The 26715-nt window shown below is 42.9% G+C and overlaps 8 protein-coding genes across 8 annotated transcripts; 4 read left to right on the top strand and 4 right to left on the bottom strand.

The window, feature by feature from the left end:
- Nucleotides 1-826: 826 nt before the first annotated feature.
- Bcras2 lies at nt 827-3278 on the bottom strand. The gene is made up of 2 exons (XM_001557137.2): nt 2665-3278; nt 827-2606 (listed from the first exon to the last, which is right to left on the bottom strand). Exons 1-2 carry the CDS (start codon nt 2770-2772, stop codon nt 2016-2018), a joined length of 699 nt encoding a protein of 232 aa, XP_001557187.1. The 5' UTR covers nt 2773-3278; the 3' UTR covers nt 827-2015.
- A 3234-nt stretch (nt 3279-6512) lies between these two features.
- Nucleotides 6513-9009, bottom strand: BCIN_04g03130 (hypothetical protein). Its single transcript, XM_001557139.2, has 2 exons — nt 8139-9009; nt 6513-8089 (listed from the first exon to the last, which is right to left on the bottom strand). Exons 1-2 carry the CDS (start codon nt 8152-8154, stop codon nt 6927-6929), a joined length of 1179 nt encoding a protein of 392 aa, XP_001557189.1. The 5' UTR covers nt 8155-9009; the 3' UTR covers nt 6513-6926.
- A 2225-nt stretch (nt 9010-11234) lies between these two features.
- On the top strand, nt 11235-15483 carry BcCHSIIIa. Its single transcript, XM_001557141.2, has 5 exons — nt 11235-12078; nt 12146-13291; nt 13345-13790; nt 13846-14782; nt 14837-15483. Exons 1-5 carry the CDS (start codon nt 12010-12012, stop codon nt 14972-14974), a joined length of 2736 nt encoding a protein of 911 aa, XP_001557191.1. The 5' UTR covers nt 11235-12009; the 3' UTR covers nt 14975-15483.
- Nucleotides 15484-15898: 415 nt separating this feature from the next.
- On the top strand, nt 15899-17295 carry Bcubc12. The gene is made up of 4 exons (XM_001557142.2): nt 15899-16176; nt 16248-16338; nt 16445-16734; nt 16819-17295. The coding sequence occupies exons 1-4, from the start codon at nt 16156-16158 to the stop codon at nt 16972-16974; spliced, it is 558 nt and encodes a 185-aa protein (XP_001557192.1). The 5' UTR covers nt 15899-16155; the 3' UTR covers nt 16975-17295.
- A 727-nt stretch (nt 17296-18022) lies between these two features.
- Nucleotides 18023-19828, top strand: Bcilv5. The gene is made up of 5 exons (XM_001557143.2): nt 18023-18436; nt 18490-18521; nt 18582-18860; nt 18916-19583; nt 19638-19828. Exons 1-5 carry the CDS (start codon nt 18244-18246, stop codon nt 19660-19662), a joined length of 1197 nt encoding a protein of 398 aa, XP_001557193.1. The 5' UTR covers nt 18023-18243; the 3' UTR covers nt 19663-19828.
- A 119-nt stretch (nt 19829-19947) lies between these two features.
- Nucleotides 19948-21621, top strand: BCIN_04g03090 (hypothetical protein). Its single transcript, XM_024692502.1, has 2 exons — nt 19948-20407; nt 20542-21621. Exons 1-2 carry the CDS (start codon nt 20053-20055, stop codon nt 21426-21428), a joined length of 1242 nt encoding a protein of 413 aa, XP_024548277.1. The 5' UTR covers nt 19948-20052; the 3' UTR covers nt 21429-21621.
- Nucleotides 21622-23147: 1526 nt separating this feature from the next.
- Nucleotides 23148-25280, bottom strand: BCIN_04g03080 (hypothetical protein). The gene is made up of 4 exons (XM_001557145.2): nt 24696-25280; nt 24380-24616; nt 24019-24064; nt 23148-23966 (listed from the first exon to the last, which is right to left on the bottom strand). Exons 1-4 carry the CDS (start codon nt 25000-25002, stop codon nt 23423-23425), a joined length of 1134 nt encoding a protein of 377 aa, XP_001557195.1. The 5' UTR covers nt 25003-25280; the 3' UTR covers nt 23148-23422.
- A 441-nt stretch (nt 25281-25721) lies between these two features.
- BCIN_04g03070 (hypothetical protein) lies at nt 25722-26652 on the bottom strand. Its single transcript, XM_001557146.2, has one exon. It carries the CDS (start codon nt 26478-26480, stop codon nt 26001-26003), a length of 480 nt encoding a protein of 159 aa, XP_001557196.1. The 5' UTR covers nt 26481-26652; the 3' UTR covers nt 25722-26000.
- Between the last annotated feature and the right edge of the window lie 63 nt (nt 26653-26715).

The raw sequence follows: 26715 nt of genomic DNA, 5'->3' as shown, positions 1-26715 counted from the left end.
CACTCGACTCACTCGCTTACCTTTCATTCCACCCCCTCTCTCCTCCCTCCTCCCTCCTTAAAAAGTAAAAAAAAAAAATGCAAATATCTCTCTAATTCTATCCAATCCACCCCCATTCGAATTCGACATATTCCACATTCATTCAAGCTCGACTTGTAAACTCAACCAAGGATCAGATCAACCCAACCCAACCCAACCCAAACTCACCTCGAAACACTCAAACGAACGACCCAAATTTCCACGAAATCACAGTATCGCTCCTCCCCCTCGTCCCCTCATCTCCCTATTTTCATCCTACGCAGCTCCTTCATTCTCCCACATCCTATATCCTGTCCCACCGTCATCCCTCCATGATTACACATCTCTCTCTCTCTCCTCTCTCTCTCTCTCTCTCCCCTCTTTCCACTTCCCAACATCTCAACTTCCCTTCTCCCCCTTCTGCCCCCTCTCCCCCCATATCCACATCCCAAGAAACCAATTAGCAACCTCACTTCTCTCTCTCACCCCCACCACATAGAATATATATATATAAACTAAAAATATAATACAATAAACCTACATCGTACCACACTACTTCTCCCTTCACTTTCTTTACTACATCACATTTCACTTCACCACATCACACTACATTTGACTTGACTCCCTATTATGGAACCTAGAGGAGACTGTAGAGGTGAGTATATACCAACTAAGTATATATCCTCCATTTAATACCAATAGCCAAGACACTAGTCATAGCCACTTTCCAAAGGAAGAAAGAAAGGAGGCCCACTCACGCACTCACTCATAACCACACAGCCACCAAAAATCATAAAACTAGACTTATTAATTTTTTTTTTCAATATTTCAATTTCATTGATTCGCCATCCTATCGCAGCTGTCCATTCCATCATTCCCAACTACACAATTCGCATTGTACGTAGTCAAGTAACTAATTAGTGAATTCCACTTTCCGTCTATCCTAGGTATAGTATAGACAGTACACTCCCGCCACCCAATCCTATCCTACTCAGGAATTTTCCCACGCATCCAGTACGGTATAGATGTCACCTCCAATCCTCTACCCTCCATTCATTCTCAAACAATCCACCAAATTCATTTCGTCCCCATCTTATCCCTCTTTCTTTCAACGTCTCTTTCATCTCCCAGGATTGCGTGAAGCATGACAAATAGATTAGGTAACGGACTCAAGTAATACCCCAATCCCTTTGAAAAGACAAAGAACCAACCACCCAGCTCCCAAAAAGTGAAATTAAGGCAACCAAAGTTTTAGTTAGCAAGCATGATTTCGTAAACATAACAAAAATCAATGCTTACTCCCATCACAACCAAAACCACCAAAATATCAAGTATAACATGAACAACATGAACGTCATGAAAGCCCAGCCCTTAAAATATGAACAGATGACAGTTCCATGTTACACGACTGAAGTCGGAAAACGGAAACATTTTCGTCATAAATGGTGAGAGCGAAAAGGTAGAAAGAAGAATAGAAAAAAGGGTAAAAAAGGTCATATCAAGATCAAAATCCAAAAGAAGCACATCGCATTTAGGGAAAAAGATGATCGTCTCATTTGAAAATAAATCGCCATCTCGATTTCGTTGCGCCATAGACACCCAAAGTAAAGTTATCGTTTTAAAGCGTAATTAACAAATTCGAGAGGAAATTCTTTCCTAATATAATATGAAGTGACGTATGTGACAAGGTGTCGATATTGAGATCGAATGGAGTTATTTTCCAAGAAGAAAAAAACATGAAAACGCCGTATGCCACTCTTTTTGGTACTCCATTCGCCGACCCAGCTAGGAATTTGATTGAGCAAACGCTGTCGAGGGAAGATGGTAGAGAGCTCTTGCTGAAAACGTAAAGGGGGAAGAGTGAGGTTCATAAATCTCGGGTGAAAAAAAAAGAGGCATTCAGCCAAAGGAATGTCGTAAACGTCGTTGATAATCCATGCGAAAATAAAAAGGCCTTGAGCTCAAAACATATCTTGAAGTGTAAGGAGATGAATTTCTCATAGAATAACACAGGGTCCCTTCTTCTTGGGGCGATATTTTCTGGATTCATCTCGAACCATTCCATTGTCCATGGTGTTAGCACGGGGGCTCTTTCCACTACCCGAAGCTGAAGATCTCTGCTGACGTTGTCTGCGAAGTTGTCGTACTACATCATAGAATGCCTTTTCAACATTAACGCAATTCTTCGCGGATGCTTCAACAAATTCGCAGCCCAACTCCCGCGCCAATGCATGACCTTCTTGTGTTGACACCTCTCGTTCCGTGACTCTGTCGCATTTGTTTCCCACAAGCATGATTGGTACGGGCTCCGAAGGCGAGATAGGTGATATGGGAGAACCGGGATATATGGGGGAGGAGGACGATGATTCCTTCACTCGTTGAATTTGATTGTGAAATCTTTGGATGCGCGTAAAGGATGATCTCGATGATATGCTGTAAACCAAAACAAAACCTTCGCCATCACGAATCCATTGATCTCTTAACGCAGTATATTCTTCTTGGCCGGCAGTATCGAGAACTTCCAACATGCATGATTGACCGTCTATTGCGACTTGTTTTCGGTATGAATCTTCGATTGTAGGATCGTACTATGGCAAAGTAAGCATGTGATAACAATCAGTAGAAAAGGCAGGTGGGATCACTTACCGTCTCGACGAAATGTTGTAATGTTAATTGAATTGTCAAAGCAGTTTTACCCACACCTCCATCACCAAGCACCACCAATTTGTACAAAACCATTTGTTTCGAAGACATCTTTGAAGACGGAGCTTTGGCTTCTTTGTGACCTTCGTTTGTGACGTATCGAGGTTATATCGAGAACAAAGTATGAATTGGGAAGGAGACAAGACTATGGACTATGGACTATGGACTATCGAGCGTATAGACTGAAAGACAATAGGATGCAGACTGGAGACGGGAGACGATAGACGGTAGAACTTAGACTTTGGACGTTAGACTGTAGACTGTAGACCATAGACTAGATCTGTTGAAGTAAATGAGGGAGGCAAGGTAAGTGGGTTGTTGGTATGTTGGGTGTGATTTAGAAGAAAACAATTCGTCAAAGATGCAAGATCCTTAATTCTTTTTGCTGTGCTGTGCTGTGCTGTCTGACTGTCGGTGGGAAAGATAGATTTGGGTAGGTATGGGTTACTTTGGTGCTGCAAGTGGAGATTCCTTTCTGGTCTTGGTAGGTAACTGGCATAAAAAATGAAGCTCGGACTTCTTTCCGCTTTATTGCGATGGGAAGTGGGAAGTAGGTCGATGTGCGGTACTGTACTGTGCTGAGTGTATTTATATGGATGTGTATTTGTGTGTATTTATGTGTATTTACATATATCTATATATATCTATATATCAAAGTGCCGAGTGCCCAATTCATGAATTGGCAAAGTTAATACCTAGGTAGATTAACGCATTTTGACGGGTATAATCAGAGCAGCCAAGGCGAAGAAAGACGTAAGAATCCATCAAATCATACCTCCTCCTCCTCCTCTTTGACCCTTCACTCTCGAGTGCGCACTCCAGCATTGAATATGTGCTATGTGATAGGCTGCTTGATTGACGCCGATGATGATGTGAGAGAAGTTGACCACCCGTTATTGGGGAAGAATTGCTTTTGATTTTCCCTTGTGGGATTGGAAGCTACCGGCTGTGTCAAGGGAATAGGAATAGGGAATGTTTCCTTTTCGCTGGATGAATAATAGTGCTTTTGTTCGCCATCCCAATGGGTATTCCCCATTTCAGTTGGTGGTTCGTGTTGGACCAAACCGTCTTAGATGAAGTGGAGTGATCACAGCAAAAATAGGTATGTCTGTAGGTAGGTGTTATTGATATTGATTCAATCCTCCATCAATCCATTCATTCAGTCAGTTATTCAGTTGTTCATTCACCCGCCTCCTTCTTATCATATCAAAGTGTATCGATCAACATCAATATCAACATGAACATGAACATGAACATGAACATCAACATCAACATCAACAACCACAACCACAACCACAACCCACAATCACCAAGCAAAAGAACAGAAGAGGAAATGAGCTCTCGATGATCGCTGCCTTAAATCTACATATGCTTTCTTTGCATGTGGAGGATGGAGGAGGGGAGGTAGGATCAAAATTTGAAAGTTTTCTATAGATTATATCTCTTCTTTATACTTTATCATAAACATATCTTCATTAATACCGATACATATAAAATGGTAGTAATCAATATAACATACATTCAACATGTACTCAAATAAACTACGACTTTCTTTATCTAACAGACACTTTTATTATATTATTACTTATTATGCTCCCCTGAGATGGGTATTACCAGTGAATGCTTATTAAAACTCGCATCCCCTTCTTTTAAGTTTTCTCAAATATTTATCGCATCTACACATACACCATACATACACCCACCATACATCCTGCCCAGGCAGATAAATAAACCCTTTCCCATCCAACCCCCCACTATTCCCGACCACAACGCACAACAATGCACAATAATGCACAATGAAGCTAGGGACATAGCTCGCTAGCTGGATAAAAAGATGCTCCGGAGTCCATAGCATGCATCGATACTGAGCCACGCTCTAGAATCGATTTGACCTGCCCTATGTACGAAGTGGCATGTGCCACAAGTATCAATTTGTACGTTTCGATTGATTTGCCGACGGATCCAGTGTGATTTCTATTCGGATCTGCAGACGCGTGGGAAGGGAAAGGAAAAGCCGATGTGATGAGGCAATCTCGTTGTTTTCCCGGTACCAAAGAATGGATGATACTGAATCGGATTGGATTGGATCGACTCCTCAGCATAAAATCAAGGTACATCTCATCCCAATCTCAATCTCAATCCCAATCCCAATCCCAATCCCAATCTCAACCCCAACCCCAACAACCAACCGACTAAAATCAGATGTGATATGTACAAGAACCCATCCAAGACCCAATTGAATGAAAAACACCAGAAGAAGAGTGAGTACGTACCTAGGTAAGGGCAGTAAGATGAAGCGAAAATCCAATTTCTGATATTCTCCCCATCTACCAATCTACGAAGCTACCAATCTATCAAATCAATCTCGCAGTCTCGGCCATTATGTCTGTATCGAATATCCAATCCAGACTCTAGAAGTACGTACCTACCTAGCCACCTAGTTAGTCTAGTACCTACTAGTCCCACACCACACCACACCACACCACACCTCCTACCTCCAATTTTTACCTTTTCATCTTCCTCTCTCTCTCTCTGTCTTTCTTCCCTTCTTTCTTTCTATTTCTCGCCCTCTCTCTCTCTCTCTGTCTTCCCCCCAAAAACACCGGTAGCGAGCCCCCCAATACCCAACTTCCCAATTTCCCAAGAACCCTTCCTCCTCTCCTCACCTCCTCCCCTCCCCTCCCCTCCCCAACCTCACAAATTACGAATTGCGAAATCTGAATCGCCTTGCCTTGCCTCGCCTCGCCTTCAAACCCACAACCCAATCCCAAAACCTACCACAGATTCCCCAAAATGCATAAACGAGAGAAGATGCATAAACCTACATTTTCTTTCCCATGCCATTTATTTATTTATTTACTAGGTACCTACCCAGACGACCTGCCTACCAAGACGTCCCAAGAAAGGACAAGACGAGACGAGGCATTTTATTGCATTATATCATATCATATCATCTCATGCTATATCATGCTATGCTATGCTATGCTATGCTATGCTATACTCTGCCATGCCAAATCGACCCAATAAATGATCAAGTGTTCAAGTGTTCCAATGTTCCAATGTTCAAATAATTAATCAAATAATCAAATACCCAAATACCCAACGAACCTACTACTCCACTAGGTACAATCAGTTTAAGAACCATAGTCAATAGTCAGCCACGATATCTGAACGCAAATCGCACGAAAACACCAGTCACAAACTTCTACAATCCAATCCAATCAGCTGTATATAAAATAAATAAAATAAAATAAAAATGTAAAATATAAACATATACCATTAAAACCCATTCCAACACCTCTTCCACTTCCACTTCCACTTCCAATTTCAATTCCAAATTCCAATTCCTACACCTATCTATCTATCACTACTCCTGTAATAAACAAACAAACATACAAACATACATATCATATCTACTACTCTCTCCCCCTCTCCCTCTCCCTCTCCCTCTCCCTTCCTCCCCAAACCAAGCTACACACCACCACAATATCCTGCGCCTATGAATGATACAATTTCATATACATACATACATTGCCATTACCATTACCATTACCATACCCTCAAATTCCAAATTCCAAATTCCAAATTCACAACAAATCATCCATTCCTCTATCCCTCTATCTCTCTACCTACCTACCTAAATATCTAAATATCTATATCCATCTCTGCCGCTTTAACTTTCACTTTCACTTTCAACATCTTTCCCTCGTGTCCTGCAATACTGCATGCAGCAGTACCACAGTATCACCTATATCATTCCCAACATACAACAAAGCCACTCCTCCTTTCTCTGAAAAAAAAAATATATATATATTATTCCTACGTATTACAATAAAACATCACATGCAAACATTCCATCATCCCACTTCATTTTACATCCCTTAAAATTGCTGAACAGATTCATTGGTATTGACATCGTCTATGGAATCCTTCAAAAGTAGGTAAAGTACCAAGATAGGATGATATAAAAAACACATCCCCAGAAAAAAAAATCACTCAAAAAAAATAACAAATCATTGCCAATCATAAGATACCCCTTGAACACCCTACCACACCATTTGTGAACCATCAAAATGGGGATCCGCCCCTCCTCCAAGTACATAGAGGGTTGAAAGAAACAAGTAAACCAAATCGTAACCAGACGGGTGACCTCCTATGTCAAAATCGCTTCCCAAAAGAAATATGTCGTATCAAAAGATGACCCGCTATTCCTTTACTTCATGTTGGTCTGAGAATACATCCCCTTGTGACTTTTTTGTTGCATCTTGTGTCATGGCTGATAAACTAGCGTCTGATTTTCGACTCGTGTCGGGAGGATCACTAAAAGGTCCTTGAGGTGTGATTGGGGTGCCATCCTCGATTAAAGTGATAGCATTAGAGTCTCGGGGAAATAACGATGATGGGACTCCTGTGGGTTTTGTAGGCTCAAGTGAAGTTGCTTTTGACAAGCTAGAATTCACTCGAATGACTTGTGGTTTGGTCATCGTCGCAGCACTAGCAGCATTCAAGAATGTACTGCCCACAGAGAATGCTGGGCTTGGTGGGTTTTCAGAGTATTTTTTGAAATCAACGCTTGGAACTGGTGGTGTGATGGTGCCGCCAGACGAACCTCCACCGGCTTTGTTGACACTGACAACAGCTGCTTTTCCTCGGATGACTGTCTGCGCTGGAACGGGTGATACGATAGCTTGTTTTCCGTAAATAGTAGACGCCACACTATTCCGTGCGTACGAGTTTCGTTCCCCAATTGCACTAATTCCACTGTACGTTGAGTCACGTAGATCTCCTGGCATGAAGAAATGTTCTTGCTCATATCTTGGCGATCCAGATGAGTTTGATAGAGCAATTGGGATCGGAGGAACCGGAGGAACAAGGAGACCTGGAGTGGATGGAGTGGATCTGTTGGTGACACCTGGGATGTATGCGATTTGAATGATGTTCGATGCTCGTGTCAGCACTGTCGATGCAATTGATCCAACAGTATGCGTAGAAGCTCTTGCGTCCCTTCGCATTGCGAAATCTTTCTCTGCATTGGCTTGCTCTTGGTTCTCTATCCAATCATCTTGCTCGAATTGTTGTCGTTTCGTTTTGATGCAGAACCTCCATACGAGATAAGTAACGGTTGCGACAGCTAAGACTCCGCCGATAACTCCTCCCGCAATAGCGCCTGCATTTGGACCGGATTTTGACGATGAAGACGAACTAACAGTCGTCGAAGGTGCAGCAGAGGAAGCCACACACACAGTCTGTTGACATGCTGTACAAGTCGGTGGGACGAGGGAACAAATCTCATCATCGGCACAACTCGGACATGCTGGACTGGCTCCATCGCATTCAACACATCGTCGAAATAGAGTAGGGAAAGATGCTGCAATTGATTAGCAACAAATTATTACCTTGCGAAGAATTTGACCTACATTCGTAATACGCCATCTTTCCGGTCCCGAGTGCGATATTCTACGATGCCGTATTAAATAAATTGAGAGTGAAGGAGTCAAGGTTGGCTTTGGGATAAATCGAGGAAATCGAAAGGTGTTGGTGCTTGAAGGCTTAGCCTGTATGTGATTGTTGGTTAAAGACAACGGAAGAGAGCCGGCTCGAGGAAGGTGAGTGGTGGGAACAGAAAAAGAAAAGTCGAATTGGGTATAAGCTGCGAGAGCAATGAAATGAAAAATCGTAAAAGTAAAGATGAATTGATCGAAACTCAAATGGATGTTGCCGGCGCTGAAAGAACGAAGTGATACGACACGACACGATACGATACGGTCGCGATGTCGAGGTGGAAAGTAAAGTAGGCAAGATGTTAAACGAGTGTTGGTTTGAGCGAACTCTTATTATTGCGGTCGGAAACAAGGTCGATTACGACTCCATCTACATTGACGACTGAATCTAGACCGGCGATGAGGGGGATTAAACGGTCGAACTGGTAGTCGTGATGATCATTTGCGATGAATTGTGATGGTGTCGATGAGATTGGGGTGAATTGATGGAGATCAATCTATCATTAGTAAGGAGCACATTGCAAGTGCGACGAGCAGTTGGTCAAGAAGCAAATAAGCAAACCACCCGGGCAGATTTTGTTGCCTTTGGCGATTGAGGGCGAGAATAGCGAGGAAAAATGGATCTAATTTGCTTTTGGGTTAGAGAGTTGGGGGGGGGCTAGGCTGGATGGTTTGATAGGCTTGTAAAATGTGAGGGTGTCCTTCGCAAGAGGGATGGGATACATGGGAGATATGGAACGCCCGGTGTCATTACGCTTGGTGGCAGGGGAAGAGGAAGAGGAAGAGCGAGAGTTATTCCACAATGTGAGAACAAAAACCAATCTCCAACGATTTATGCAAAACTCTGCAGTTCCGATTGACAAATCACAAATCAGATGCAACGGGAGGAAAAGACTGGCCAACGTTGCCTAGGCAATACCATTCTGCGTATATCTCATGTACATATAATGCACATATATACATATATTCATGTATCTACGAAAGAGCCATGGATTCCAAAGAAAGTGCAAGAATTGTGGTCTGCGGTGCTCTCCTACAAGGCCTCCAGAGGTATTATCGTGTGCGTTGCTCTGCCATTCAATACCTACGAGGTACTCACGCTGTGCCATTCTGGAGCGACCTACCTAGATATCGCTTGCTCTATCAATTTATTGCATCCTTTTGCTTCAGCCCGCATCACTGACAGCCGCACAATACTGGGCAGACATCTTTGACTGTGCTGTTCTGTTCTGTTCTGATTCAGCGAGAGTAAATTATATTGAGGGATGGGCATACGCCGCGTGTGTTCAGTAAAATCCACAGCCGTTGGCAAATTATACGGATAATTTTAATCATGCCCCTTGCGGCCCGCGTCTTGGTCTGGTAGATCAATAGCTCTGGAATTTCAGATCCTAATATCTGCAGTGAGCAAACAAGCCAGTTAGAAATGTCTGCGGTGCCATCGTACTACCCAGAACCCAGAGCATCGTTGTTTGTAAGATATCGACGTGGGTGGTTTGTGGAAGAATGAAACACCACAGACGTAAAAGCGGTCTCTGAACTTTTTGAACAAGAGATCAGACGTTTCCAGGAGTCATTGACGTATTAATGCTTCGACGTTGCTCTTGCTATTGTGTGGATTTGTCAAGTGGAAATTGAACGAAAGTTATCTTCTCCCCAAATCTGAAGCAGCTAGTAAAGGGTGCTTCGGTAAAAATGACCTGCCGTTAGACAGCAGTAACCCGTGCGTGTTGACGAGGAAATTACAAAACACTGGATTCTGGATCATAATGTAGTGAGGATGTCCGCTCATATTGGATAGATACCACCCAGTACTCCAGAAGCACTCGAGTGCTCTTCTTCATTTTCGATGGTCACGTAAAGCAGAATTTTCACTCTACCGATTTGCGCGGGAGGCTTGTGATACCTTAGAACCCAGGCCACACTTTCCCCTGAATTTATCGTGCTGTTGAATCGTTCTCCTCCCCTGCCCGCTTTTGGGATGTTCCCACTTTATACCTGCAGATGAAGCATGAAGCATCATCCATCATGAATGAGATACAAGCAGTCAACAGTCAGTGGACAAACATGGGATGAAGCTGCTGTCAACATCCACAACACTACGTACTGACAGTCTGCAGCTAAGAAGTACTCTACTGTCCATATTCAAATCCTTATCCTTATCCTTATGAGAGCTTCATTCCCACGGTCCATAGATCCAGGAACTTTCCTTGGTCGGTCTAGTATTTTACCCCATTTAATTAGCTTCTTCTAGAATAGCACACAGTCTATTAATAGACAGAGCAATACCTGACATTCGGGAAGTAGCCGCAGCGGTGGCGCTGGATAATGTACAGAGTAACTCTGTCAGACGCTGCCAACGACTTGTTTGTTTGGGTGCGAGAGAACAACGATGATTTCATGAAATGTGCAGTGAAGTCTAAGAAGAAGACCCTGTGGTTGATCGATGGCCACTCGCCCCCCAATGAGAAAAGCCCTTGATGCGACACGATGATGTACGAGACTTGTGATGTTGTTGATCTGACATTTCATAGGCAGGTGAGCTCTAACAGCTGAAACCAAAGCGCAAGAACAGCCAATGATCGCACATGATTATCAGACCAAGACGCTGGTTAAAGGGGTTAAGCTTGCACTTCATCGCATTGTACTCTGTAAACGCGACTCTTCCCAGGAGACAGTTAATATTACACGACATGCCATATTCCATCTGCCATCTGCCATCTGCCATGAAGGCGTTGTGAAGTACGAGCAAGTCCGTGAAGGGGCAAAGAGAAGACCTTGGGAGAGGAGCGTCGACACGATCCAAGCCTTCCTCGTCCCTTCATCGTGTTTGCCAGAATACGAGACAGTTGTAGATACGTATACGCAATTCTTGAACGTCAAGAATGAAGATTGGACGGATGAAACCCAGCCGCAGCATGGAGATGGGGAGATGGGTAATGATGGTGCATATAGATTTACAATTAGAATCAATAAACTTTCCAAGGCGAGGCGAGGCGCAGTCAACATACAGATTCACCATCTTCACACATTCACATTCACATTCACAATAATAATAATAATAAGATTCTGGCAGTCCACCGATGCAACACCTTTCCATCTTTTCATTGGTTCAAATCTCTTTATTCCACCTCATTTCGCCTTGCTTACGATCAAAAATCGGTAAAGAACTCTCCAGTTGCTTTCAGGGTTCCGAATACCAAAAAATCATTGAAGGGATTTGAAAATAGCGGAGCCCAAGACAACAAACTAAATCATAAGGAATCCATTCCATCCCTCCTATTTTTTTATTGACTTCAAGAATCTGAAACAGGGTTGCTTTTTTATTACCCTTTCGGAGCCTTTCTTCATATCTTCACCACTTCACCACTTCACTTTTTGAGAGGAGAAGATTCATCCACCATTCTTTTCTTCTTCGACTTCTTCTTCTCATCCTCTCTTCCACACCTTGGTACCATCGCTGGTGCTTTACATTTTGACTGCGTGTTCTATTCGTGAATCAGAATAAAGAATTTCGGGTTGAACTACATTCACTCTTTTGCTTCGCTTGCCAAGGAGAGGGTCGATTCGATCTATCTGACCGTCCGTTCCTGAAGCCCACGGATTGACACCGCCATACGAGAATATACCTCTGAATCTTGGACACAACCAACACTCCTCTTTTGTTCCATTTCTCATCCATCAAGTATTGATAAAATCTCAAAGATTTTGTCAGTATTGATACTACACTTAACATTTGTATAATCTCGATCACTCAAGAAGGGGTTCTTGATTATTTTCTACAACCATGGCGTACTCTGGAAACGGAGGCTATGATGAGCATAAGCTCCAAGACCTTCCACCTGGAGGGGGCAACGTAAGTTCTAGGACTTCTTTTATCTCGCAGATCGTGGAAAACCTTTCTCTAACCATCACTCTTGCAGTACCATCACCCTCAAGATGAAGAGGAAGGAGCTTTACCTTTACTCGATTCTGGAGGACATGGCGGCCCATTCAACAGCCCTTACGACTCTCACTCCCAAGGAGGCCTTCGAGCGAATACTCCTCCAGTCAGACCTGTTTCTGCCTACAGTCTTACAGAAACGTATGCGAACGATCCACAACCATACAGCAGCGATTACAACTCATCCCACACATACAATGAGCAGTTAGAAGATAACCCATACCCACAAACCGACACTCCTTTGTCAAGAGCCGGGACTACCTCCACAGAGGCATGGAGACAACGACAAGCCCCTCAGGCTGGAGGTCTCAAACGTTATGCTACAAGAAAGGTTAAGCTTGTCCAGGGAAGCGTCTTGAGTGTCGATCATCCAGTACCCAGTGCTATCAAAAATGCAATTCAGCAAAAATACAGAAATGATTTGGAGGGTGGCAGCGAGGAATTCACACATATGCGTTACACCGCTGCAACTTGCGATCCCGATGAATTTACTCTGAAAAATGGTTACAATCTACGACCTGCCATGTACAATCGTCATACTGAGTTGCTCATTGCCGTTACCTATTACAACGAAGACAAGCAGTTGACTGCACGTACTCTTCACGGTGTCATGCAAAACATCCGTGATATTGTCAACCTCAAGAAATCTGATTTCTGGAATGTCGGCGGACCAGCATGGCAAAAAATTGTTGTCTGCCTTGTTTTTGATGGTATCGATCCTTGCGACAAAGACACACTCGATGTTCTTGCTACAATTGGTATCTACCAAGATGGTGTCATGAAGAAAGATGTTGATGGAAAGGAGACTGTTGCTCACGTTTTCGAGTACACAACACAACTTTCGGTTACTGCCAGTCAACAACTTATCCGCCCAACCGAGGGTGATGCCAACTGTCTTCCTCCGGTGCAAATGATGTTTTGCTTGAAGGCAAAGAACACAAAGAAGATTAATTCCCATAGATGGCTGTTCAATGCATTTGGTCGTCTCCTTAACCCCGAAGTTTGCATCCTTTTGGATGCCGGTACGAAGCCAGGACCTAAATCGTTGTTGTCTTTGTGGGAAGGTTTCTACAACGACAAAGATCTAGGAGGTGCTTGTGGAGAGATTCACGCTATGTTAGGAAAGGTAAAACAAAATTACTGCTTTATTTTGACCTAGATGTGCTAACGCAAACACAGGGAGGCAAAAAGCTTCTGAACCCGCTTGTTGCAGGTCAAAACTTCGAGTATAAGATCAGTAACATTCTTGACAAGCCTCTAGAGAGTTCTTTCGGATATGTCAGTGTGTTGCCGGGAGCTTTCTCTGCATACCGATTCCGAGCTATTATGGGACGGCCTCTTGAACAATACTTCCACGGAGATCACACTTTGTCCAAGATTCTTGGAAAGAAGGGTATCGAGGGAATGAACATTTTCAAGAAGAACATGTTCTTGGCCGAGGACAGAATTCTCTGTTTCGAGCTTGTAGCCAAGGCTGGTAGCAAGTGGCATTTGACTTATATCAAGGCAGCTAAAGGAGAAACTGATGTACCTGAAGGAGCTGCTGAATTCATTGGTCAACGTAGAAGATGGCTTAACGGTTCCTTTGCAGCAGGAATGTATTCCATCATGCATTTCGGCAGAATGTAAGTTTATTCGTGACGGCGTATTCTGAGGTTCAATAACTAACGTTTTTTACAGGTACAAGAGTGGTCACAATATTGTCCGCATGTTCTTCTTGCACATTCAATTCTTATACAACGTCTTCTCCAACTTTCTCAGTTGGTTCATGTTATCTTCTTTCTGGCTCACTACTACTGTTATTATGGATCTTGTCGGTACCCCTACTGCTGCTTCGGACACTACTGCCCTTCACCATGGCTGGCCTTTCGGTGATACTGCTACCCCCATCATCAACACGATTCTGAAATATCTCTACTTGGGATTCCTACTCGTTCAATTCATTCTGGCTCTTGGTAATCGGCCTAAGGGATCCAAGGCTACTTATATTGTCTCCTTTGTCGTTTTTGGTGTTATCAATCTCTACGTCCTTGTTCTATCCATGTATCTGGTCGTTCGTGCTTTCTCGTCAGGAGATAGTCTCGATACTAGTAGTGCGAAAGATTTCTTTGAGAGTTTCTTCGGAGATAGTTCGAGTTCCGGAGCTGGTATCATTATTCTTGCTTTAGCTGCTACATTTGGATTGTACTTCGTTGCATCCTTCATGTATATGGATCCATGGCACATGTTCCATTCTTTCGGACCGTACTTGTTGCTCATGTCATCTTACATCAACATTCTCATGGTGTACGCTTTCAGTAATTGGCACGATGTTTCTTGGGGTACCAAGGGATCTGATAAAGCAGAAGCTCTTCCGTCAGCTAAAACTACGAAGGTTGATGGTAAAGCAGCAGTCATTGAAGAAATCGACAGACCGCAAGAGGATATTGATAGTCAGTTTGAGGCAACTGTCAAGCGTGCTCTTAGTCCATTTGTTCCTGAAGTTGAAGATGAGAGTAAGACCTTGGAAGATTCTTACAAATCTTTCAGAACCAAGCTTTTGATCTCTTGGGTATTCTCAAACGCGTTGTTGGCTGTTGCTATCACTAGTGACAGTGTTGATGGATTTGGTTTCGGAGTGAGTTATTCTATGCCTACAATAGTTGAATTTCCTAGCTAACATTATGTTCAGAATACTGCATCAATAAGAACTGCTAAGTTTTTCGAAATTTTGCTTTACTCAACGGCTTTCTTGGCACTTATTCGATTCCTCGGATGTTCTTACTTCTTGTTCAAGTCTGGTATCATGTGCTGCTTCATGAGACGTTAAACAAGACTTATATCATACATACTCTAGAAGGAAATATCGGTACTCGTAACATTAAAAGGTTATGAGTAATAGATGTTTCTTTTTCACAAAATTGGGGGGGGGGGCGGAGAGGAGGATGGACCCTTTATACGGAGCGTGAGCACCTATCATTGGAAAGGAAACAGCGCGTGAATCTACATCAAGCAACCATTTTTGCATTTTTGCTTCACATATGGGAGTTTTCAGATTTTTTCTTCTTCCTAGGCGGTCTCTCTATATTGCATGTTTGAGTAGGCGTTTCCGTTTAATACTATTGAATACCCTTATGAATGAATAATCATTCGTATCTATTGAGCTAGATGACATCTTTCATGAAGAATCCAATGTGCACTGCGTCAAACCATGAGAAATTTGCGTAAATGTTTATAATGATTTGAATGTACCAACTGAATTGAGAACTTTAGATGGTCTGAATGCACAGAATGATTTGAGTATATTAGATACTTTGAATACACAAAATGATTTGACTACATTAGAGACTTTGAATGTATCAACTGAACTGAGTATGTTAGAGAGTCTGAATATATCAACTGAGCTGAGTGAGTATATTAGAGAGTCCGAATATACAGAATGATCTGAATATTTTAGAGAATTTGAATGTATCAATTAAACCAAGTATATTACAGGCTCTGGATATCTCAACTGAATTGAGTGCTTCAGATGGTCTCAATATATCAACTGAGCTGAGTATATTAGAGAGTCTGACCACACATAATGATTTGAGTGAATAACTTGATTCTAATGTATAAGTTTCTTGGGATACGGACCTTACATGTGGCACAAAAACGGGTTGGCCACTCGCGTGATGCTTTTGATAAGAAACCGAACCCCGCCAGCCTGGCTCATATCTTTCGGCAAGGCGTCAGCAACCAAAAAATCCTACTGTAGCAACTGTATAATTGTATATTTGACAAGTCACAACATTCTATAACATCATTTTGATACGACAGACTGGAGCTATTCACTTTCTCAAGTTCCTATACTTTTATAATCAGGTACAAAACGACCTTCTCGCTTACTTTTCTCGCATTGTTAAACGTCATTTCTCAAACATCATTCCAATACCTACAATATAATTCTCAACTTCCCAACTCCAGAATTGCACTCTCAACACTCTACTTATAGTGTCATCGATAGTCAAGATGTTGAAGATATGGTCTATGGTATGTGTGCTTCAGAACTGGGATCTTGGTAACAATTTGTAACGCGTTCGGAATACTGACATTGTACGCAGAAACAAAAACAGCAGCAAGAGGCAAATGCTGATGCTGCTGCGGGTATTAAGAAGAAGAAGGTTACGGCCGCACAACTTAGATTGCAGAAAGGTAAGATGAACAGATTCCAGGCTCTTGAGTGTATACGGGAGGGCACAGAACGAGATTGTATTGGGCATGCATGTATGAGGACTAACATCACGGTGTGCGCTGTCAGATATTGCTGAAATGTCGCTGCCCTCTACTATGCGCACCGATTTCCCCGACGAAGACGATATTCTCAACTTCTTTCTATATATCGAACCAGATGAGGGCATGTACAAGGGTGGAATCTTCAAATTCAAATTCGCCGTTCCCGAAACGTTCCCTCACGAGCCACCCAAAGTCAACTGTGAACAGAAGATCTATCACCCCAATATCGACGTTGAGGGCAAAATTTGTTTGAATATTCTAAGGGAGGACTGGAAACCAGTATTGAACTTACAAGCGATTGTTATTGGATTGCAGGTATGTTTGGGGGGGTGGTTTTGTTGGATGTTTATAGTATCTGCGGTGTGCGAAGTTACTATGTACTAATGACTGGATGAACAGTTCCTTTTCCTCGAACCAAACGCCTCGGATCCACTTAACAAGGAAGCTGCAGAGGATTTGAGATCAAACCGAGAGGGATTCAAGCGGAACGTGAGATCTGCTATGGGGGGTGGATCTGTCAAGAATGATTCATTCGACAGAGTATTGAAAGTTTGAAGAGAGAAGGCATATGGATTAGAGACTTACTATGCTTTCAATATGCATTATGCAACAATACAAACGATGTCAAGATAGGGTTATACGATCCGGACAAGTGCTACATTTCCAGCACCACGCACCAATGTGTAAGGTCACAACATGAGGACGGGGGCATAGTGGGCGTTTTTTTTCTATTTGGAGATCGAGAACCTTTCATGCAGCCTTTTTGGCTGTTGATCTTATATCAGGCTTTGTGTTGTGGCTGTAGACAGACACATTGTGTTGGACCAGAGAGTACGGGGGAAATAGTCAACGTGGTAAATGCAATGAATGAATACATGCAAACAGATACCTTTCCAAATTCAAGCAAGGGGGGATTAAACCTCCAGAGCAATGACTACCGGAGGACTACCGGAGCGTCATTTCGTGAGTACATCTGATTCTCATATCAACCCCGTACGAGCAAGTATTACGGTTTCTCCGGTTTATGGAGGCATAGTGAAGGAGTCATATTGTAAATGGCAACTTTCTACTTGGTAACTTCATCTATCTATCTCCACTCCTGTTATAGATTCATATATCGGGGTATACTAGGCAAGTCGGAGCACGCGAGGCCAGTTTCTTGTAGTCAATTATTTGGAACCTAACACAAGCTATTGCACGGCTTGGACCGTGGCCGGAACAATACCGGAGGGGTGGGTGAGGCTGTGATGTGGCCGAATTTCCACTATAGCGTTCCTTTCCTTTCCTTTCGGATAGATAGATATAGGTAGATCATCTAGATTGTCGATTTATATATATATAATTCCGAAACGTAACTATATATGGGTATGAGTGATGGGGATGAAAATGACTGTCTACGTATGTGAGTATCTTTCTAGATAGTAGAGAGAAATGCAACAATATTGCAAACTATGATATAACGATATATACCGATATATACCGATATTTAAGGTTTAGGTGAAGTTTTACCATTTACCAAATCGAGTTCAGTTTTGAGATGCATGTACTCGTCCATATAAATTATTTTCGCTTTCTACAACATATACACGTTGAAATACAACCCGCACGGTTGGCTTGCCAAGACTTTCCCACCCACAGAAAGTGCGATACTGGAGAATACCCCTGTCAGAGGTACCTCCGGAACCGGGCAGGAAAATTTCCTAGCTACTGTTGCCCACAACAAAAAGACGAAGAGTCACATCTACAACTTTTTGATTTAAACCTCAAAATACCCATCTGTTATTCTTCCTTTTTTTTTGAACTCCACTCACTTCTTCCTTCAAAATGGCCGCCCGTACATTTTCCAGAGTCGCTAGACCAGTTGCACGTCAATTGACTGCACCAGCACGCAGAACTTTTGTCTCTGCTATCAATGCCTCAGCCAGACCTTCCGCTGCTCGTGCTGTTGTTGGAGCTTCCCAACAAGTCAGAGGTGTAAAGACCATTGACTTTGCTGGCACAAAGGAGAAGGTTTACGGTATGGATCCAGATGTCAATTTGGATGCTAATGGAAACTGACAAATTTAACAGAGAGAGCCGACTGGCCAGTTGAGAGACTCCAGGTATGATTTACACCTGGTAACCTTTGACTTCATTGACTTTTGCTAATATCTGTCTTCCAGGAATACTTCAAGAATGACACAATGGCCATTATTGGTTACGGTTCCCAAGGACATGCTCAATCTTTGAACATGCGTGATAACGGTCTTAACGTCGTGGTCGGTGTACGAAAGAACGGTCAATCATGGAAGGATGCTCAACAAGATGGTTGGGTTCCAGGAAAGAACCTCTTCGAGGTCGATGAGGCTATCTCAAAGGGTACCATCATCATGAACTTGCTTTCTGATGCTGCTCAAAGTGAAACTTGGCCAGCACTTAAGCCCCAGATCACCAAGGGAAAGGTATGGACAGATGTTCAAGTTTCTAATGTCCAATGTCCAAAACTGACTTCTGCAGACTCTTTACTTCTCCCACGGTTTCTCCCCAGTCTTCAAGGACCAAACCAAGGTCGATGTCCCAACTGACGTTGATGTCATCCTCGTTGCACCAAAGGGATCTGGACGTACCGTCCGAACTCTCTTCCGTGAGGGTCGTGGTATCAACTCTTCCATCGCCGTTTTCCAAGATGTTACCGGTAAGGCACAAGAGAAGGCTATCGCTCTCGGTGTCGGTGTTGGATCTGGATACCTCTACGAGACCACCTTCGAGAAGGAGGTTTACTCCGACTTGTACGGTGAGCGTGGTTGCTTGATGGGTGGTATCCACGGCATGTTCCTCGCACAATACGAGGTTCTCCGTGAGCAAGGTCACAGCCCAAGTGAAGCTTTCAACGAGACTGTTGAGGAGGCTACTCAATCTTTGTACCCATTGATTGGTGCCAACGGTATGGACTGGATGTACGAGGCTTGCTCTACCACTGCTCGTCGTGGTGCTATCGATTGGTCCGGAAAGTTCAAGGATGCTTTGAAGCCAGTCTTCAACGACTTGTATGACTCCGTCAAGACCGGAAAGGAGACTCAAAGATCCCTTGAGTTCAACTCCCAAAAGGATTACCGTGAGAAGTATGAGGCTGAGATGAAGGAGATCCGTGATTTGGAGATCTGGAGAGCAGGAAAGGCTGTCCGGTAAGTTACATTCATTCATCATTACAAGTTTACAATAACTAACATTTTTATTAGTTCCCTCCGTCCTGAAAACAACTAAGTGGATAGTTAATGGGGCCTTTGGGGCTGGAGTTGCATATTTGAAATTGGGCCAATTGTATCATACTCTCATGACTTTCCGTTTTTTTAATCAACGGTATCTGGAATTAAAAGTTTAAGCCATTGAATTCAAAAAAATTATATTTCCAATTGTTTTTATAATTGACCATACTTGTGTAATTGTTCATACTTCCCTGTTCAGCCGAGATCGGCATGAATTTCACCAAACCAGGGTCTCATTTTATATGAATCATCCGGGCAATAATGCCCCGCCCCCACCATATTTGTTATGCTATATGTTTAGCAGCTGCATTCTTCCTTGACATTGCAATTTATTCCCAATTCATGTTGACAGATTTACAAGTGTATTCAATTTAGATCAGAACTCACAATGGCAGATCCCAACACTCGACTCCCTCTTAATCGCCAATCAGTTCTCGATGCTCACGAACTTATTAAACCGCATATTCATTATACCCCAGTTCTCACAAATAAGACAATTGATGATATAGCGAGCACACCACAGACTGCGGATGCATTGAAGGGAACAGAGTGGGAAGGAAAGGAACCTGCGAAGCCAAAAATTAGACTATGGTTTAAATGTGAGAATCTACAGAGAGTGGGCGCATTCAAAGTTAGAGGGGCCTTTCATGCATTGAAGAGGTTAGAGGAGGCAGAAGGAGGGGTCGAAGCTGGACATGGAGAGGGAGGTTGGAGACAGAAGGGTGTGGTAACACATAGTAGTGGTTTGTTCACTGGATTTTCCTAATTTTCTCTCGGCTTGTGGATTGTTCTTTTGACATTATAATCATCCCTGACTTTCTTTCCATCTGCCAACAACTTCTAGAGGCTAAAGATGCTAACATGATTTCAACGACAGGAAACCACGCACAAGCACTCGCACTCGCAGCCCGTGAACTCGGCATCCCAGCTCACATCGTCATGCCCACTATCTCGACCCCCTCCAAAATCGCAGCGACGAAAGGTTATGGCGCAAATGTTAGATTCAGCGGGTCGACATCGGTAGAGCGCGAAGCAATGGTTGAAGAAGTCATCAAGGAAACGGGCGCAAGACTTGTGCCGCCATATGATCATCCGGATATTATGGCTGGGCAAGGAACCTTGGGTTTGGAATTGGCGGAACAGGTTAGACAGTTGCAAAGTGAGAAGGGGATGGGCGGTCAAGATTCCCAAGGCGTAAAGGGCTTAGATGCGATTATCACTCCTTGCGGAGGTGGGGGTATGTTATCAGGTGTTGCGCTTTCGTGCGAGGGAACAGGAATCCGCGTTTTTGGCGCGGAACCAGAGTTTCAGGGGGCGGATGATGGGCGTCGTGGGTTTGAACAGGGGAAGCGAATTGAAAGCGTGAAGAGTCTCACGATTGCGGATGGATTGCGTACCCCGGTGGGGAAGATTCCGTGGAGTGTTATTTTTGAGAGGGGGTTGGTGCAGGGGATGTTTGCTGTGACGGAGGAACAGATTCGGAAGGCGATGCGGTTGGTGGTTGAGAGGATGAAGGTTGTGGTCGAACCGAGTGCGTGTGTGGGGCTTGCGGCGGTGCTTTTTCATGAGGGGTTTAGAACGTGGTTGGAGGGGGAGGGGGGGGAGAGCGGATGCGATGTTGGAGTTGTTTTTAGTGGGGGGAATGTGGGGGTTGAGGCGTTGGGGAGGTTGTTTGGGGAGGGGGTTAATGGGGAGGAGGGGGAGAGGGCGGAGGGGAAGTTGGGGAGTGATGGTGTGAGGGTTGCGGAGAATGTGGCGGGTTAGATTTACATTTAGATTTCTTAGGGGAGGGGGTGGGGGTTGGAAAAATTTTATTGTTATTGTTATTATTAGCATCATCAGGTGATTCGCATTTGGGCGTAGATGCACTGCGGTGAATTGTGAGTCGATATCATATAGGACAGGCATAGTACATACATATATCGTAGAAGACGTTCTCCGGAAATAAAATCCCCTATCTCTTGTGCATTGTGCGTTGTGCGTAATGAATGAATGAATGAAGATTCTCTATGATATCTGAGACACACTGTGCATATAGTATGTGGATTAACACGGGAAGAAAATGAGGTGGAAAGTAGCCGTGTTGGTGGTGGAGAGACTTTGGGGGTAGGGGGGTAGGTTGGTTGGTTGGTTGACTGGTGGGTGGATGGGTGGGTGAAAATGAATCAAGAATGTGGAGATTTGGTTTGAGATGGAATGGGATGGGATGGGATTTTATTATTGATCTTGGTCTGTATGATGGATTGTGTGTGTTATTGTGTTGAATGAATTATCATATCAATATCGTCATTTCTCTCTCCCTGCTTCGTAAATGAGAATTTAAAAATTGGTGAATTGGGAGTTTTTGGTTAGCTAGCTAGCTAGGTAGGTAGGTAGGTAGGTAGGTAGATAGGTAGTAGGTAGTTCTCTTTTCAGTAAGTGATTTCTTATTAGGATTTTGGTAGATGGTAGATGGTGGATGGTGGATGGTGGATGGTGGATGGTGGATGGTGGATGGTGGGTGATTCAATATGTGATATAGAATATAGATTTTATCGCATGAGTGGTATAGATAGAAAGGATAGTTATGATTGATAGCTAGAAAGAATAGCTGGAAAGCATAGTTAGAAAGAATAGTCAGAGAGAATCGGGGGGTATACGTGTAGTCATACTTCTTTCGAATTAAGCTGTTATTAAAACGCTAGAGTATGAAATCTAGCATGTACTTTGGAAGTGCGGATTGATTTCTTGATTTCTTGATTCGCTTATTTTTAATTTATTGCATTTTTTGTAGTTTATACGCAGAGAGAGAGAGTAGGGTAGGATATGGATTATAGGGTGTTATATCAATACACGTAGTTAGATAATTAGCGAGTGGCTATCTGTACCCAGCTACTTTACTCGGGTAAATTAAGTCCTCTATATACTTCGCTTGCTCGGATTCGATGATGAGTGAGTGAGGATTGGATTTTGAGGGACTGCAATGTAGTGGTAAAAGAAATGATTTGTGTGTTTGTAAAGCAGAGGGGAGGAGGGGGGTTGAAAATGAAGATGAGGATGGATGATATTAGGAGGGATCTCTAAGTGATAGTAGATAGATTCATATGATTCTGGAGTAGAGCATTGATATATGGAAGATGATTATCAAACGTGAGGTTAATTCCTCTCACGGGTGACAGTAGTTCGATTCTATGATAGTTATTTATCTAGTAGAATCTATAATTGAAGACTAGCATTTATGATGAAATCTGAAATTCGTGATGAGAGGATAGAAAATATAACATCACAGAATAATAGAATTTATGATTGAGAACTAGAGTATATGGATTCAAGACAGATTAGGTTGTATTTATATCCAGATTCTAGACATCATGAACTTGTATCTCAACAACACAACAGTAAAAACATAGCGGATTCAATAATACGAGAATAGTATTCTAGACTTACAATACTATGAGAGCAATCAACCATTTACTGTATGAAGATTAATTAAGTACGACGATTTGTTAGATTAAGATTGAAAGATAAAATCAACTACTAGCTGTTAGAAATTCTCCCAAATTCCTTAACACCAAAGTGACTACATATAAGTGTACATCAAACGACGATATATCCAAAACACGACTCCAAATTATTACCCCAAACACCCAATATTGAGGTCAACAAATGCCTCTTACAAGTATCCCAAAACTAGTAAACTAACTATAAAGCCCTATAGAAACCCGCGAGAACACCAAACCTCCTAGAAACTTCAAATTTCTCTACTCCAATAGAAGTCATCACGAAAAGTTTACCCTGCCATCATCGCGATATGCCCGCAGTTTTCTTACTCCTATCAATCGTCTTTTATTACCGTGATAGCTATCGCGATAAGAAGGTGACCTAGGAATTCTTTTTGAAGATGGGAATGATTTATCTGTTTTCGGGCCTGGTATCGGTTGTGGCTCTGGCTCCGGTTCGTCTTCTTTCCCCTCATATTCATACTCAGATCCACTGGGTATTTCCTCTAATGGGTTTTCCAGGCGATGCCTTCTACAAAACTCCAATCTAATCTCCATATACTCAGCCCCTCCTCCAAGCGTATCTACTATTCCGTAAATTCCGGGCAAGAAACGCCATACTTCTTGATCTATCGGTTCACCTATATCTCCTATTACACTCAAATCATCCGGCGTCCAATACCACTCCGAATTTTGGAGCCAGTTATGCATCAGTCTGTCTATACTCAGATCCTTGAGATTTTCTTCGGTATTGTGTTCAAACAATGGGCCTTGCTTTTGGCTGAGGTGTGTCCTAGCGTACTGACGGATAGTCCGCCTCATTCTAGGTTGTCCAGTCAATCCCGAACACATACGTGACGGATGGAAACACTAACCTGTTATAATCTCTTCCTCCCTTGAAAGCTGGAGACGTTTGCCAACCTACGAACCATCAGTTAGTTTATGGAGTTTCCTCAAACAATAGTAATGGTGAGAGAAGATTTGATCTCTTCAAACGCTAATACTGCGCGGAAGACTTCATCAAAACTGAACGCATTTCGGGTTTGTAAGCTTTCAGTGCTGGATTATAATCTGGGTCATTGATGATAAACTCAAAAACACCAATAGATTTATTAGTGTTCTAAGCATATTCAATACTGAGGGCTCAAAAATGAAAATCCAGCCTTGCGGGAATGCATTATAAATGACCCAGTACACGGTCCCGAGTGTAAAACAATGTAAAGACTCTATACTTACTATCCACCCAAAGCGGTGACATAACAGCTAAGTCCGGCATGGCAGCGCTGAAGCAACCTGCCACAACATCTTTATATAGGAGGGAAGAACAGAGAAATGTTCGTCGTGTGAGTATTTTGAATCCTTGAGGATGTTCCAATACTGTATGGCCAAGTGAAGTGATGAATGATTTTTCGAGATCGCTGAAACTCGGTTCCTGAAAGTACACTCTACTTGATGGAATATCGAATCTTTGCCCTGCAAAATGTTATTGATGTGTTTGACAAGAGGGATAAAGGGGGCGAATAAATTGGAAATCCAAGAGTGTGATACTTACTCAAGATATCAATCCAACATTCAAATGCAACCACTTGAGAAAGGTTGCAAATGTCTACGCCGAGCCCTTCTCCCTCACCGTAGGCATGACCATACATGTAACTTCCATTTGGGTTACCCCCAATCCCTCCAACACCCATGAGCAACGCTGAATCCACTGCTAGTTTCAGAGGAAAAATTGTTTTTTCCAGCCATTCTTTTTGAACGGCATGAAATTTTGATGCTTTCCACTTGCGAGTCATTTCCGCATGTATATCTAACATGCCTGCAAGCTTTTCAGCTTCGGTCGTTACGCCATAGTCGGCCATCTCGGACACAGACCGGAAGTACCAAACTTTTAAATGGTTTCTTTAATGCCGGCTTATATTTCTTGTGTTATCAGGTACTTAATATCTATGCAAGGGGAAAACACAAACGTACCACGATCGTGCACTAAAATCAGGGATCGAATAGAACAGCCCAAGTTCCAGCTCAACAAAAGAAATAGCATGCAGTGGCAACATGAAAGGAATTGACAACAAGACCATGTCTGTGTATTCCAAATGCGGTAATTATCACGACAAAGGCAATTTGACCTTTGCATTCCAGTGTAGAACTTTGGGTCGAAGTACAAGAGTGAACAATGGAGCATCGCACTAGCCAATTGGCTTTCATTGTTCGTTGGGAAGACAAGTCAGTCTCACTTTCTCTCACCAGAAGAGTAATTCATTTATAAAGCTTCACGCAAATGTTCATAAAAACACGAATTAATAATTAAACCGCGGTGTTAATAAGATATAGTGGACAAAAGGTCGCAGCCAAGAAGCGTATTACCTGCAAGTTCAATTATGAGACCATGTTGGTACTTTGAGACTCAATAGCCCCTAGGATGAAAGTTATCGCTGCACACAAAGATACAGAGAAACTCTCAGGAACAAATCCAGATCACCATAAATTGGATCTTTTTAATGCTATCGAACGTGGAGAGTTGCCTAGCTGATACTTCCCTCGTACGTAAACTATGCACAAGTAGATATATTGCTAGCCTCCTGTACGTAGCGACAACAAGAAAGAATTAATTATCATAAAATTGGGGAATAGAGCAGTACGAAGACTGGCCATTTTAACGATAACATGATTAATTGAGGGAGAGAATATCCACTAGGACGTTTTTTTCATAGTTCCTTGTGAAAGCCAAACTCCACTATAGGTTCTATTTTGAAGTCTTCGTTGACTTGAATAGCAGCTCTTGTACTGCGTCATGTTACCGTGACATTCAAACTTGTTTGTACATTCTTCTCAAATCTGCAACCCATTCTGGTGGGATTCAAAAGTCCGTAACCCTACCATTATAACTCCAATCACCCCTCTCACCTGAACTTCCCCACCTCAAAGGTTCATTCTTTGGACCGCCAACTTCTCCAGTCTTTGGATTGATATCCCCTTCAAATTCTGGCCTCGCACCTCTGCGGATATCCGGGTGCAGTTCCTCTCCTTTCCCTGTAGCAGATACCCTAGCATTCACAGCAGCCAACTCTATATCCTCCTTTTCGGCAGCGGTGGTCGCAGGTGATTGATTTATTTGCGGTCTTGTTCGCGTCGATGACTTCAACGTATTGGTGACAACTTCGGTTTTCGGGGTGCTGAATGCGCCAGTGGAGGAGCGCTGCAGACGTTCAAATTCTTCTTGTTCCTTTGGTGGCAAGCGTGGCGGGGATGGACCTGTTGCGAATGCTGTTCGAGAGGTAGTTTGTGAGAAGAAGCGACGAGAAGGGAGGAGAAATCTTGATGGTAAAAGTCGAGGCATTTTTAATCGTTGCGCAATTTAGGAGATCGAGGACTCAATGATAGGAGGAATTAAATATCGATTCCAGTGTAACGTGTCTAAATCAATTGCTCACGGACAATTGTTCTCTGTGTCAGCGATAAGACGGATTATGTTGTGGCAAGGAGAAGGAGGTTAACATTGATTGATACCCGAGGATGTCATGACGAAATTAACTATTCAACTGGCAAGAGAATGCGAGATTTTGCCAAGGCGG

This window comes from Botrytis cinerea, chromosome 4 (genome assembly GCF_000143535.2).
Source record: "Botrytis cinerea B05.10 chromosome 4, complete sequence".
In the NCBI taxonomy this organism is placed as follows: Eukaryota; Fungi; Ascomycota; class Leotiomycetes; order Helotiales; family Sclerotiniaceae; genus Botrytis; species Botrytis cinerea.
The sequence above is the reverse complement of the archived record's forward strand: the minus strand, read 5'-3'. Positions and strand labels throughout refer to the sequence as shown.

Bases quoted from the DNA above. Each gene is read 5' to 3' on its own strand.
- Bcras2 (XM_001557137.2), bottom strand. From the start codon at position 2,772: ATGTCTTCGAAACAAATGGTTTTGTACAAATTGGTGGTGCTTGGTGAT. The intron at 2,607-2,664 runs GTAAGTGATCCC...ACTTTGCCATAG, and splicing joins TACAACATTTCGTCGAGACG to TACGATCCTACAATCGAAGA.
- BcCHSIIIa (XM_001557141.2), top strand. From the start codon at position 12,010: ATGGCGTACTCTGGAAACGGAGGCTATGATGAGCATAAGCTCCAAGAC. The intron at 12,079-12,145 runs GTAAGTTCTAGG...TCACTCTTGCAG, and splicing joins TTCCACCTGGAGGGGGCAAC to TACCATCACCCTCAAGATGA. The intron at 13,791-13,845 runs GTAAGTTTATTC...CGTTTTTTACAG, and splicing joins ATCATGCATTTCGGCAGAAT to GTACAAGAGTGGTCACAATA.
- Bcubc12 (XM_001557142.2), top strand. From the start codon at position 16,156: ATGTTGAAGATATGGTCTATG. The intron at 16,177-16,247 runs GTATGTGTGCTT...CATTGTACGCAG, and splicing joins TGTTGAAGATATGGTCTATG to AAACAAAAACAGCAGCAAGA. The intron at 16,735-16,818 runs GTATGTTTGGGG...CTGGATGAACAG, and splicing joins CGATTGTTATTGGATTGCAG to TTCCTTTTCCTCGAACCAAA.
- Bcilv5 (XM_001557143.2), top strand. From the start codon at position 18,244: ATGGCCGCCCGTACATTTTCCAGAGTCGCTAGACCAGTTGCACGTCAA. The intron at 18,522-18,581 runs GTATGATTTACA...TCTGTCTTCCAG, and splicing joins GGCCAGTTGAGAGACTCCAG to GAATACTTCAAGAATGACAC. The intron at 19,584-19,637 runs GTAAGTTACATT...CATTTTTATTAG, and splicing joins AGAGCAGGAAAGGCTGTCCG to TTCCCTCCGTCCTGAAAACA.
- BCIN_04g03090 (XM_024692502.1), top strand. From the start codon at position 20,053: ATGGCAGATCCCAACACTCGACTCCCTCTTAATCGCCAATCAGTTCTC. The intron at 20,408-20,541 runs GTTTGTTCACTG...TTTCAACGACAG, and splicing joins TGTGGTAACACATAGTAGTG to GAAACCACGCACAAGCACTC.
- BCIN_04g03080 (XM_001557145.2), bottom strand. From the start codon at position 25,002: ATGGCCGACTATGGCGTAACGACCGAAGCTGAAAAGCTTGCAGGCATG. The intron at 24,617-24,695 runs GTAAGTATCACA...AACATTTTGCAG, and splicing joins ATGTTGGATTGATATCTTGA to GGCAAAGATTCGATATTCCA. The intron at 24,065-24,379 runs GTAAGTATAGAG...GATGGTTCGTAG, and splicing joins GTCACCGCTTTGGGTGGATA to GTTGGCAAACGTCTCCAGCT.
- BCIN_04g03070 (XM_001557146.2), bottom strand. From the start codon at position 26,480: ATGCCTCGACTTTTACCATCAAGATTTCTCCTCCCTTCTCGTCGCTTC.